Raw genomic sequence first — 13,791 nt, forward strand, 5'->3', positions numbered from 1 at the left:
CCTTCTAACCCAAACCATTCTATGATTCTCTTTATCCACTTTTGTTTTTCATCAGACACTATGAACTGCTTTTTTTGTTTGTTTTGAAGGGATTATTTTAGTTAAAACTCCATTCCCTGTTTATAGTCATTAATGACATCTTCTTTTATTGTTAACTCTGCTCTGCTTATTAAAGTTCTAGAGCTCTTGATATCAACTCAGAAGACAAATAACAATTAAATCTCTCACCTTTAACAAACTAGCTAGAAAACACTTAGTTTAGAAAACTGCACATTATATTTGCTTTTTATAGGTAAAACAAATTGTCAAAAAGGTCTTTCAACAGAATTATCTAAATATCAGTATACAGGATTTTATCACATTTTGCAGTCATTGTTAGGACTACAAATCTTACACGTTCTATTATTTTTCTTTACAGTCTGCTTACAAACATAAGAAGAAATATCAACTCAATCTGAAAGGTGATTTTAAAAATTAATTTTACTTTTAAAATAGTAACAAAACCAACCAATGAATTAACTTTTTGTTTTTAGAGTGTATTAATGGAGAAATTAGACAGAGATAACAATATCTCAAGATAACAAATATCCCTTACATGTCATTTGTATTTTTTTCTCATTCAAATGGACAGCATCAATTTATTTATACAAGAATACTGCAAAGTTACAGTCCACGTTCATTAAGAATTGAACCCTAATTTTCATTTTTACACTATTTGTGTAATCAAGAAGATTAAGACTTTATGTTACTTCTTATACTGTTGACTTTGTAATTTCCTGGGCAGCACCAATATTTATTTTCATTTTTGCCTTTACTTAGCTTCATTTTTTTATTGTTCTCCCTAGACAGTAACTTTTTACACTGTTGATGCTTCAAAACCTATAATACAGTATTTCAATGGCAAGCTTGCTACCTCTCAAAAAAATATCCACTGCATCACAATTTCAGTGTTTTTCTTCTTGATAAAGTATTTTCATTAACACAATATTTATATTGTTGGAATGTTTTTTTTAAATAATTGTCTATACCAGCTTAATCAATAATACAATTTACCTGTAATAGCAGTCCTATTGAAAGATTCTCTTTGAAAATAATGGACATTTATATGAAGCCTGTCTCTTCTAGTGATCATGAATCAAATTACTTCCAAAAGCATATTTTATGTGGATGATGATAAAAAGGCATACATGCAAAATACACTACATGACATGATTCTACGAATCTAAGAAATTACAGTTGTTCTAATAGGTGAAAAAATTAAAAAATTTGCCACTAGCATACAAAGCAGAATTGCCACCAGTGGTCATTGATGCCCTTAGCTCCTAGAAGAGTACAGTATGACCAAACATTTCACAAACAAGAAAATGAACATGTAATGCAACAACCACATCTGCTTTAATTAAAATACAGCAATCAAATTCATAGGAAAATGATACAACCTAGAAAAAAGCAAAAACAGAAAAATACTGGGCTCAGACTGTGACATAAGCATTTCAATATTCTTGTGGGCTCTATTTCATTCCGTCTATCAAGAAATTCAGATGATCCAGGCTAAAAAAGTCCCAAACCAAAACACACCCTTCAAATCACAGAACTGATGTTTCCTCAAAACAGTTTGGAAAACCAGTACAATTTGAGTATTCAACTAATGAACTCATGGTCTTTATGGCTCACAGTCAAATTTGATTTGAATACACACCCACCTGATGGAATGTATGGTAAACACACATAAGTTTAAATTAAATTAAGTAGAAATAAAACTGTTGCAAACAGTTTTTTGGCAGGCATCCAAGATGCTATAAAAATGTAATTAAGGAGTTAAGTCATACTTTTTATCAGAACAAAAAACAACAATAAGCACATTTATAACAACAGGTAACACGTGAGGATCACTCCAAGATCCACATATTTTCCAATAAACTGAAAAATTACTGATGAAATACTAGATGTGAACAATTTACAGAATGAAAGACACAGTGATAATGAATTATAAAACTTTATTGGTCTGTTAAAAGTGAGTTCCTCAAGTACATATCTTTTTAAAGTATAGATTTTTCAAACTGCTATGGTTGTAATTGTAAATAAAAACTATTATTGTCTGTTATCTACAATAAATATAAAACAGTTACAATGTGAAGAAATAGAGGGTTCAGAAAGGATTCACAACTTGCTGGTGGATTATAGCAAACTTCTTTTTTTTATGATGTGATACAGTAGATGAAATTTTCGTGCTATCATTTGAGTACTACTTTTTTCACAATGTGAAAAGTAAGTTTTAGTAAACAATACCTTAGCTCTATACTTTGATACCAATAGAATGGCTGTCTTACAATTTTTAAGCTGAACGTGAAATCTAAGACAAGAAACACGGAGATTTTAATGGCAATGAAATACTTTTCCAATGTATTTGCCAAAGAATTGGATTTTTTCCCATTTTTTGGACATGCCTGAGAAGTAAGCACTACACTGCTTCATCAATCAAAGTCATCACAAGAAAGCTATGCCTTCACCCTTTACTTTCCTTAACATCAGGCTGTTCCCTGAAATCCTGTGTGGTTGCTCTTGCCTCTCCAGCTGAGGAACAAGTTACAATGAAAGTGTGTATGCAATGAGGGGAGTTTTCTCCTGGGTTAAGATGTAACCTGCTTAGCAGCACCACTGTGAGATGCTGCCTCTAAGGGCAATGGGAGAAGTGCTCTCTTCAAAATGAGAGGAACTTGGGTCTCTACTACCTGCTCCAGGCCAGAACACTTGTTTATTCAACACACTCCTTGCAGCTGAAAAAAATATATCTAACCATGGAAGGATGCTATTAAAACTGTAAGGATAAGGCACTTCCATATCAATACACAATCCAAGCTGAGATCCTTCAGTCTGTCTGAAGGAGCATACCTTTTTTCTGAAAGTATGCTAAGCAGTTAAACTTAACATTTGACTCAAAGGCAGTATTGTATTCCACATGTTTGATCATACAGTCTACAGTCTTGTGGAACTAAATAGCTGCATTTATTTCCAATTGATGAATTGTTTTCTATTTGCACAGCAGATTTAATTTGCACGTATAAAAGAAAAACAGAACACATGGAAGTCACCTTCCAAGGTTTGGGGAATACACATTCTGATGGAAGCAGGACAAGGCTGTGAAACATACAAAACACACAGTACCAACACAGTCTGTGCTCCCTCCAATGCTGTATTTTTATTTCTCAGAACTTCCAGCCATCCAAGAATGCTTGCTGCGGATAGCAGAACCAAAAATCTGGCACAACATGGGCCTGCACTATAATCTGGAATACTTCACACTATCACATAATGACAGCACAGCTCTTCACATGAGTAATTAAAGGATATTTCTAACCTAATGAGAAGAGTGCATATCACAGCTCTCAAAGGAGGATGTTGACCTCTGGCAAGAACAGCAAAGAAGGAAAAACAGAAGAACCCCTGAAAATTGGAAGGAAGAGAAAAAGCCATAAAGAATGATGAGGAAGTAGAAGAAGAAGGAAATACTAAAACCTTCAGGTAAGCTTCTGGGGTTTCTTTTAAATAAGTATGAGCAGAATACTTAGGCCTCCCAATCCATTAATAACTTTCTTATTATTTCAAATGTTCAATACACAACTAGAAAAGGAGCACTGAAGTAAGAATCAAGAAGATGTCAGAAAGGATACTTTTTTAGCTGTCTGAAAGCTTCCAACGTGCAAACCATTTTCAAGGTTTTAGGCATTCAGACAGCTTCTAAGTGCTAGACTTCATGTGTATGATTAATTGTCAAATTATCATGGATGGCCAGGAGAAGGGACTGAGAAACTGGACATCTGTATGAATGCTGTTGTATAAAGAGTCAGTAGAAGTGTACTGATTATGTACCATAATTTTGTAATTTTTGAAAAGCGTGTTCTTACAGATTGGCTACACCTTAGGAAAGAAATAGGTTACTAATTCTTTTTCCATGAGTTAAAGAAGAGCCATTACTGCAAGAACCATCTGAAACAGAACAATGTCCACAGGCTTTCTTGTCACTGCCTGCTGCCAACAAGGATCTTGCTGACACTGAAACAAATGGTTTTCTTCATTGCTGCATGGGAGAGACCCAGCAGCTAGTCAAAGCCAGTAGAAAGGTTGGGGACTACTTCGCACAAGTTAGGATACTCTGACACACATATATTGCCATGTGAATGTGTCACAGTAGCCTCCATCTGCTCTTGCCTGTGAGGTCCCCCCACACCCATCAACACAAAAACACAGTCCCCTAATACATTTCTGCAGGAACAGCTTTTGCAAGAGGCCCACCTCACCTGGCATGACAGGCAGGTGCAGAAAGCACAATAGCGACTCTGGGCTCTTCCAGGGAACAATGCACTTGTTTGCAACATAGAGCTGGCCACTAATCAAACTTCTACCACATTCAGCCTGAGCAGGTCTATTTAACAGATCAGGTGACGTGCCTCGCTTCACACCAAAGCATCACAGCAGTGCTTCCACTTCAGTCTCCCAATATATTTGCTCATCAAAATTCTCAATAGCTTATTTCAGTACTTCTCTGAGTACATTAGATGTCAATTTGAAGTAAATTACAGTATAAATAAAGGCCTTCTAGCAGAACATTGGAAATTTGCTTTTATTTCAGTTTTGTGTCTAGCACAGTGAAAAAAAAAAAAAAGCAATTCTGCCTTTAGACACTTCATAGCCTTTTTTATTGCTCAATGAAACAATATTAAAGCTCTTTAATGTCAAATCCTGGATCTTCGGCAACTTCTACCATGTTAATAGTTCCTGCCTTAAGTCTTAGTTTGAGTCTCGCTTTATTGTAAGAAAGTCACAAATTCCTAAATAGCTGAGCCCTTTATAAACCAGCACCATTTAGGCAGATCAGAATCTCTACAAGCAACATCACTTAGAATCAACCTGAAAGTCTGAAGCTAGTGGGTACCACAATTTCCATTTAGCTTCCTTAACTTTAAGAGACTCTATACACACACTGAAAAGAAACCATTTTAGAAACATGTAGGTTTTTTTCCATCAAGCGTTAAACGTCTGCAATAAGCGATTACCAGTAACAAATCACATGCTGTAATCCATAAGGTTCTGTTAATATCTGCATTAAGTAATAGTGCACTGAGTAGCTAATATAAGATATAGTACAAAATATGTAAGAAAAATATTCATATATATATATATATATACTTGCACATATATATATATATATATATTTCATTGGTGTTGTATAAATCAGTTGTGGTTTATTAAAGTTACCTCCATGATTACATAAAATCCAAAATATCATGTCAGTACATATTTGAAGGTCAAACTTACTCCTATACTATAAAGATGAACTGCAAAGTGCTACAAAATAAATTACAAAAAAAAATATGTAAGATCCCCAATCAATAACTGTGCACATTTATGCATATAAATATTATGAATCAGAAAGAACTACCCATTAAAATTAAATATTTTGAAAATCAACTGCCAAATTCCAGCTCTGCAAGTTTGCCTTCTCTCTGCCAGAAGAAAAGAGTTTAAATTCTCACTGTATTTATCTGGCAATGAATTGTGAATACATAACAGAAATATGATCACTTTGTCCCAGCAAAACTTAGACTAGAGTCTGGGCTACTGGATCATACTCTGCTTATGATCCAACTTTGATGTAATTCCACTGACTTTAATTCAAATATTGCTGACCTAAGTGATTCTCCATTCATTTAATATCAGCTCAATAGCATAAGATACAATTTCAACATGAGGAGAGATTCATAGATAAGCAGTAAGTCTGAGAAGAATATAAGTAAAAGGAAATTAAAAAAATCAGTAAGCAGAAAAGAAGTTAGTATGTCTATAAATAAGATCATGTCCACATAGACTTAGGGAGGAAAAAAGGCAGACATTCCTAATATTGTTTCTGAGGAGCAGCAGAATACTTGTTGACATCTAATTTCAAACAAGAACTATAACGGATACCCTTAATTGCTGCCATCCCTCCCCAGATCACCACTCTATGTGCAGGGCAACAAAGATACCACGATTCCTAAGTCATCAGTAGACTTCCACTTCTGCTCTCTTCTTTAATGTGCAGCAAAGAACACATCTTTATGACAGATTTTTGAGAAGTGAAGAAAGCACTTCAGGAACTGCAACTCACCTTCCCTAGCCAGTGTCAAGAGAAAGAAAATAGCTCTCTGCATAGGTCTAGAATAATGCAAGTTGTGGATATATTTCTTGACTAATAAGGATATTTCCAAATCTTGAGCATAGCAGAAATAAAGAACTTGGATGCAAGAGACTGAAGAGAACACAAAGAAAACATCAGAGGACAAAGAGTCTTAAAAGGCAAACATTCAGTAAGGATACAGAGATAGAACAAGAGAGTCAAGACAGCAATGCAGAATGGGATGGTGGACACTGTAAAAGACTGCAGCTAAAGAAAAGACAACAGTGTTTGAATGGAAAGGTGAAAATGGCTGAAATTAAAATACATAATCAATTAAAAGCAAATGCAGGAGAGACCAAACAATTACATCTCTTTTTTTTACTAAATGTAATTTTAAGGAGTTAAAATCAAGAACAACTCAGAAAAGTAATCAAAATGCATAGAAATGTAAGCATCTATCTCAGTGTTTTGCTGCTAATCTTTGTAGCTAAGTCACGGTTTAAACCCTGAAACTTCATCTTTCTTACTATTCCCTAGACTGAAAAAATCAAATTCTGAACTCAGGATTTGATAGGTAAATAGCATGAAAATTAACATCTAGCCCGACATCGAAATGCTGTCCCTTCTCTTGCAAAATGGTCATGCCTTCACTTAGCTTTACTTGTTATAATAAACTCTTCTCAGAAAAGAGTAGGATCTCTTCTGAAGCATACCTCACAGTTAAATATGAACAGTTAAATAGGACAGTCTGATGGACCAACCATACAGTGTTGTTATTCTTGCACATGGCTCAAAATAAGCATTCCAACCTACTAATGGTTTGTACACTTACCCAAAAACTTATGGGCTATCCTGAATAAGCATGACCTAACTGAATGTGTAAGAAATGACACTCTTTCAGCACCCAAATGCACTAACTATTCAGTACTGCCACCTTTCTGTATACAGCCCCCATTCCCCATCTTTCTGGCAAAGTCAGTGGAACCACATACATAACTAGGATTTGTAGGGCCAGCTCTGCAATTTAGTGCTTTAGGATTTTAGTCCATTTCCTGAAAATATACATGAACTTAACTTCAGGATGTGAGCATTCCCACTGAAATCAATGAGTTTACACTCACACTCAAATCAAGCATTTATAGAAGTTTTGCAGAGCCACTATTGCAATAAAATATAAGCAACTTTGCAGTTCACCTTCGATAAATATTATTTATAAAAACAATCTTTCCAGTTAAGATCAAACAGAAAAAGATTGACAGAGGAAACACTATAGCGCAATTTCATCTCAATGTGATTCTGGAAGACGTACTGAGGACAAGGCAATTGTAAAAAGTGTGATAGCTTATTTATGGATTTTCTTGAGTTTTATAGCTGCCTCAGGGCTCTGTTCACCCTGTTCTTTCAAAAACAGCTACTGATTTGAATGTATTTCTACAGTTCTCCAAACACAGCCAGCATCTAAAAGAGAAGTCCATGGGAGGTGGCACTTCACTCGGCAAGAGCAATGTCCACTCCCTAGTATGCAGCATACAGCTTCCACAAGCTCAACAGCCCCTCTATCATCTTTTCCTTATTTCATTTACCCATCCAGTGGGATCTTATGAAATAAAACAAAACCTAAAAGAAACAAAATTAAATATGAGAAATCATGCTTTAAAAACAAACAAACAAAAAAAAAACCCAAAACAAACAAAAAACAGAAGAAAAAACAACAAAAATTAATACAAAAGTTCAAATACAAATGAATAGCTGACAATCAAACACATAAAGATAAAATACATTTAAAGCATACATATAAATTTAAATAAAAACTTTACGAATTTATGAAAATTACATAAGCTCTATCTTGTGGGCTGTGATTTTATTCATCAGTTAAGAATGGATAAGGCATGTTACTTACTTATCTTTAATATATCAAAATATCCATATTTAATTCTAATACGATGAAACTAGACTTTTCCAGCCAGGGTTTGCATGATGCATGGGTCAGAAAATCCTTGCTGCTTTGTGCAAAGGCCTGTGGTGAACAAACCTTGGTGTACAATCAAGTGCTCTGTCTTTGTTCCTGTACAAGTGAAGGGAACCTTACTATAGAGCAGAGCAGAGCTGCTGTAAGTACAACACCAGGTTCCTCAGTAAACTTTGTTTCACAGCTTAGCTCTGTGCACATCACCCTTTCTTCTTCTCCAAACAAACTCCTAGCCTAAATGTCATTAAATTACTTTGTAATGGCAGGAAAAAATGGAGTTGGGGGAAGTATTAATTAATTATCTTTAAATTTATTGTTTCTAGATCAAGAGGAACTTAAAAATTAACATCACAGTACATTGAAACACAAGTATGAAGTCCTCAGTTGTATTCTGATTTTAGATGAAGTAGAAACATCTGTCCTCCAAATGCTACCTGAATGTGTACGGATAAGAACTTCAAAAAAAGCTATGTTTAGCCCTGCGTGAAATCCAACTATTTAACTCCATAGCATAAATACACCCTAGATCAGCATTGTCTTACCCAGTCTGTTGTTATCTGATGCAGTTGAGTTATTATGTACGTCACTGTTGACAGTCACCATTACTTGTTCTGATAACATTTGAAAAAAAAACAACAACATATGAGAGTTGTACTACTATCCTACAAATGTAAACTTTATTAGTAGATTTTGCTTGTATGCTTTTGGGGCTCTTTTTACTTTGCTTTAGTAAGTTCTCAATGTTTATAAAGAGTAAAAGTTTATCTATAGTCCACAGCAATTTAAATAATTCATAGCCAAATCCTGATCTGCCAAAATGAACAGACTTCAACTATCAGTTTCAAGAGAAGCTGAATTTTACTGTTAGTAATTAAGTAACAATGACTAATTCATTTGCATTACATTTTCTTGCTTTTTATAACCTTGAGGCACTCTTAGTACTTCTGCCCTGAAAATAGCTAATAGCACATTCAGAAGATGAACATTCTAGCTTTGAGCCATTGTACATTTCCAAAAGGGTGTGGCAAAATTCCTTTTCTCTGAAACAATTTGTAAGTTTTCATGTAAGGCATCAAGAAGAAACAGAGGGATCTGACCAATTCACACATACAAATATAGTATCAATCAAACTGTGCATCATTTCAGAATGGCCAGGCTTCTGTTTTACCTGGAGATAAAGGCTCTAGGCTAGACTAACACTGAGAAGATGAGTTTCTTACTGTGGTGACGAGTACCACAAGAACTTGTAAGCAACACTACATTACAGCTGTAATCTGTGATTTTACTGAAGCCTACATTTTTCAGGTCCTTGCTTCTTCTACTGTCTCCTCTGACATATAAAAAGTATCTTAAAGTGAATTAATACACTTTTGCCATACCATGACACATTCAGTGAAAGCATTCAAAACCATAGGCTCAGTTGCATAGCATATCAACATCTCAACTCTAAAAGTCTACTGTAATGTCAAGGAAAACTCATAGCTATAAAATATGATTTCATGACCATGTGCCCGTTGTAAACTCTGTCTAAGAGAGTTCCAGGAAGGCTGAGGATCTGTTTCTGCAAATAGGAGAGTAGCAGGCTTTTCTAGGCCTTTCTGCAGCATTTTTACTGAGTCACTGTAGTTAATCATTATCGCCCTTAGGATGCAAATATCCATGAAAGATGTTTCGAAGTCACCGGTCAGACAGAAAGAGAGAAGCATTATCAGGGTTTTGGTAGTATAGAGTTGAAAGCTATTTCATGGTTGCTACCTTCCCTTCAGTTTTTTAGGCCATTCAGACCTCCTCTGTGGGATTTTGTTTTCTTACAATTATGAGATTGCATACATTCTCGGACACAAAGTCAATGTATTTACATGTATGTACAACGTATTTACATCAAACACACATCTACACCACATTTTTAACACTAAAGCAAATAATTGCAAGCAAAAGATTTCTGACCTTGCAGTATGTTCCTTTCCATGTCTGCTGCAATCACAGTGGATTATACTGTTGTGTTTAAACTCACTTCTGATTGTGCATTTGAAAAGTTAACTGATGGACAACTATTAAGTGTACAGTACTACACAAAACACAGGTAGACAATAGATCTGTTTATATTCTTATTTGCATCTGCGTGTGGATTATTAACTGCAGTAGTCAAGTAAATGGAAGAAGACTCAGACGTAGGACCTGAGCAGTCTACAGGAGTCAAGGGAGTTCTACAAGTCCTATTGAAGTCACAAGAATTAATCACTATAAATACATCTTGTAAAGGAAAAATTTATTAATAGAAAGGAATTTTAAAAAGAAGAAAGGAAAAAAATGTTTTAAAATAAGACAGTCTATTGACCTTAGTCACTGAAACATAGAAGGAAACCATGTAAACTACACAGAAAAGAAAATAACATAAAAATATGGAGATAATTGCAGGGGGGTGTGGGCTGGGACACAGGTAAAATGGAAGATGAAAAATGAACTGAAATATAAAGATGCAGAAACTGAAGAGAGTGTTTTTTAAAAAAAAACAAAATAAAACACAACAGTTACAGAGAAGCTATAAAAACTACCAACCCACTAAGCAGCAGAAATATGACTTCATTTGTACACAATCTCTCTGACTATTTGGAGTCATTAAACTAGTAGATGCAAAATATTATGGACAGTGGGTATTTAGACGACGATTTGTCATGTCCTAACTGCCAAGCTCTTACCTGGCTTCTTAGAGCTCAAAAGGAGTTAGCTGGGCAGGCTGAGGCAAAGGCTGATTTTGGCTTGAGTTGCTGCCTGGGCACTGGATTCTGAGTTTAATACTAGCTTAAAAAAATCCACTGCTGTTATGTAAGCTGCCACTCATACTTGCAAAGAAAAGTACACTGAAGAATAAAAATAAAATACTCGAAAGTGGAGGAGAGACAAAAAGCTATCCATCCTTCCTGTACAACAAATTACAGAACTTCATTCATCCTTTAGAACATGATGTACCTGGCTCTCTCAGATGCAAAAGATAATAAGCCTGCTGTTACATTATTTCTCATATCAGCTTTTCATTCACAGAGTTTTGAACTGAGCACTGTGCTCACTATTAGTCTTAAAACATTATAGTGATTTTGCAATACACTATTTTGGGGACATCAATCCAAGTCTAGAGGCTCTTGTCCAAAGAGAATGTGCTACATAAAGTGTAGTTTAAAATTATGTTATCAATACAGATCCAGCTGAGCCAATAGTAAGGATATTTTTAATCCTTCAACCGGCTTTCTGGAAGGTGACTATCTCATGAGTTTTGCAGATCTGTCTCTCAGGTACTGCTAAGTGTTCTGTAACTTCCTAAGAGTTTATTCTTTTTGGAAGCTGGATAAAATGCCTTTTAGAGCAACTGTTCTTAGATTTTCTATTAATTAGAGGAGAAAGCATAAAAAGGAAAGAAAAATAGCAAAAAGTTCATGTATTTATACATACCGAACAAGCAAGTAACCAAGAGCCAAGAAGAATCTTTCATAAACATGATCCTTTTTATATGTAAAGAAGCCAACTTTTTCCCTACTTTAACTAGTGCACAAGAGCAGTTAATAGCATGATAATAGCTAATGTATTGTCATACCTGAAAACATGTGTAAAATCATTTTTACTTCAGTAGGATTTTAAATAATTTATTCTGATGATCTGTACATAAATTGGAGGTCTGCAGGTAAACTTTCTTATCATTACAAACATGACCTAAACTCTTTCAGAGTCAAGAAAAGTTTCCTGTAATGAATATACTCACATGGCACTTGGCAAAATTCTGAGAAAATTCTGTATCTCAATTTCACATTAGTCTCTCTTTTCAGATCAGATTTTCCAGTAACTTAGTTTACCTAGTTTACTCAGTAATGGAAAAACTAATAACTGGAAAGATTAAACAGGCTACCCCATGAAGTTTTACATCTAGAGGGTCAAGAGTCTTGACACTTTTGTTTTCCAGTTGCTTACAACAATGGAAAGGCAGAAAACAATATGGTATTGTATTAACCTCAAGACTGGTTTTATTAACTCAAAAATTATGGTCTCCTTTACAATTCCTCAAAATACTGCAATGTTTTAGAAAGTTCCACTTTTCCACTAGCTCTTCCTCTAATGTTTAGATTTATACTCCACAGATAAGGAAAGAGTTTGCCATTTTATGGATGCTGCCACCTGAATGAGATTTCAAAATGAGCTTAATAAAATTGGAGCCATTAATATTAGTGTTGCAGGCAGCAGTCAATCTGTTTAATAGCTTGTTTCATTGATCTACAACTTCATAAAATGAGAAAGAGAGTCAAATAGAATTATATGTACTTTAGTGTAGAATCCTATTAAACTGTTCTCAGAGTGAAAGAAGTTAGAACCAAGAGACAGTATAACCTGCCCTGTCTACTCAGCTTTTTAGAGGACAACAATATTTTGGGCTAGTAGTCCTCTATGTTGCTAACAAGGATCATTTAATATCTTAATCAGTTTTTCCTTAGCCTGATAAGGAGTTTTTGTTTTATTTCCCAGCAAGATACATTCGAAGAGGTACTAATTTTCCAAGCTGGAAGCAGAAAATGAAATATTTTTGCTCAGCACTCTTGAGGAGGAAATACTGAATCTTTCTTAAGAACAGTTGTTACACTTATTTCTTTCAGCACAACATCCAACAGATGTTTGTTTTTACAATACTGCTGCTGATGCTGTAGTTGTCTTGCTTGTTATTGATTAGTGAGATTCAAAGACATTAAAAGCTGAATCTCAAACCACTAGTGCTCAGAGACAGAGTTTAAATTTTGCACAGTGCTTGGAGATAGTCAGTGCATATATTTTGCACAGCTTCTAATTCAGGGACAGTTTAAAGTGAAAAAAAAGAGAGTATAAATAAGCAACAGTTCAAACCCAGAAAGAGAACTCTAGAGTAACCATAGCTCCCCATAGAAGCACAGAAAATACACATTTATAGAAATCTAATTCATAGGAAAATGTGTAGCAATTACAGTCTATATACACATTTTAAAACATGGGACATCTGCAGGTTATTCTACACCTCATCTGCATGAAACACTATGCCTGAGCATTCAATCAATATATCAAGGAATGCTTTCTCAAAGCTTTCTGCAAGTACTTGATAAGTCAAAGCTGTTAAGAAAGAAGGCTGTTTACCTTATGACATCCCTAGTATTTTAGTTTAATACACTCATTGGTATGCATGTAAAATAGAGAAATGCTACTATACAGATAAACTTTTGGTAAGTGTCACTTTTCAGCCACAAGAAAGAAGATCAAATCACATGAAGGACACGACATAATTATGTCTTACCCCTTTGAAAAAGAGAGTCACCGTCAACTTTGAAACCATTCTGCTTTTACCTGAATATTGAAGCCAACTCTGTCATCACAGTAGTTTGCACAATTCCAAGAATCAATAGTTATTTCACATTTTCAGTATATGGCCTTTTGACAAGGACTGGCAAACTAGTTTTCATATATAAATAAGGGAAAAAAGGTTCTTCATTCCTGTACAGTAAGAACTATGGAACTATATAATATATATGTACATTTATAATGGGATTATATTGCTTACTATTGCTTTACAACAATATTAACTCTTTGATCATCATAGGCATTCCAGCACTAACCGAGCAATTCTCCAGCTTCCTTTCTCTGACATTTTACCCGTGTAGTC

The 13,791-nt window shown here is 34.8% G+C and overlaps 1 protein-coding gene across 8 annotated transcripts in view; it reads right to left on the bottom strand.

Moving 5' to 3' along the window:
- The window catches only part of NTRK2 (neurotrophic receptor tyrosine kinase 2), a 206,788-nt gene that overhangs the window by 110,707 nt on the left and 82,290 nt on the right, over positions 1–13,791 (bottom strand). For 2 of the 8 annotated variants that reach the window (XM_071730226.1, XM_071730224.1), the window contains one exon: positions 7,602–7,771. The exons of 4 other annotated variants lie outside the window; for them this stretch is intronic. In XM_071730226.1, coding sequence (XP_071586327.1) covers positions 7,734–7,771 — 38 coding nt within the window. In that variant the 3' untranslated portion in view covers positions 7,602–7,733. Of the gene's footprint in view, positions 1–4,674; positions 7,772–8,665; positions 8,735–13,791 lie in introns of those variants that run through there. 2 more of the 8 variants (XM_071730223.1, XM_071730225.1) reach the window with 2 other exon arrangements.

The sequence above is a fragment of the Heliangelus exortis genome, chromosome Z, assembly GCF_036169615.1.
Source record: "Heliangelus exortis chromosome Z, bHelExo1.hap1, whole genome shotgun sequence".
In the NCBI taxonomy this organism is placed as follows: Eukaryota; Metazoa; Chordata; class Aves; order Apodiformes; family Trochilidae; genus Heliangelus; species Heliangelus exortis.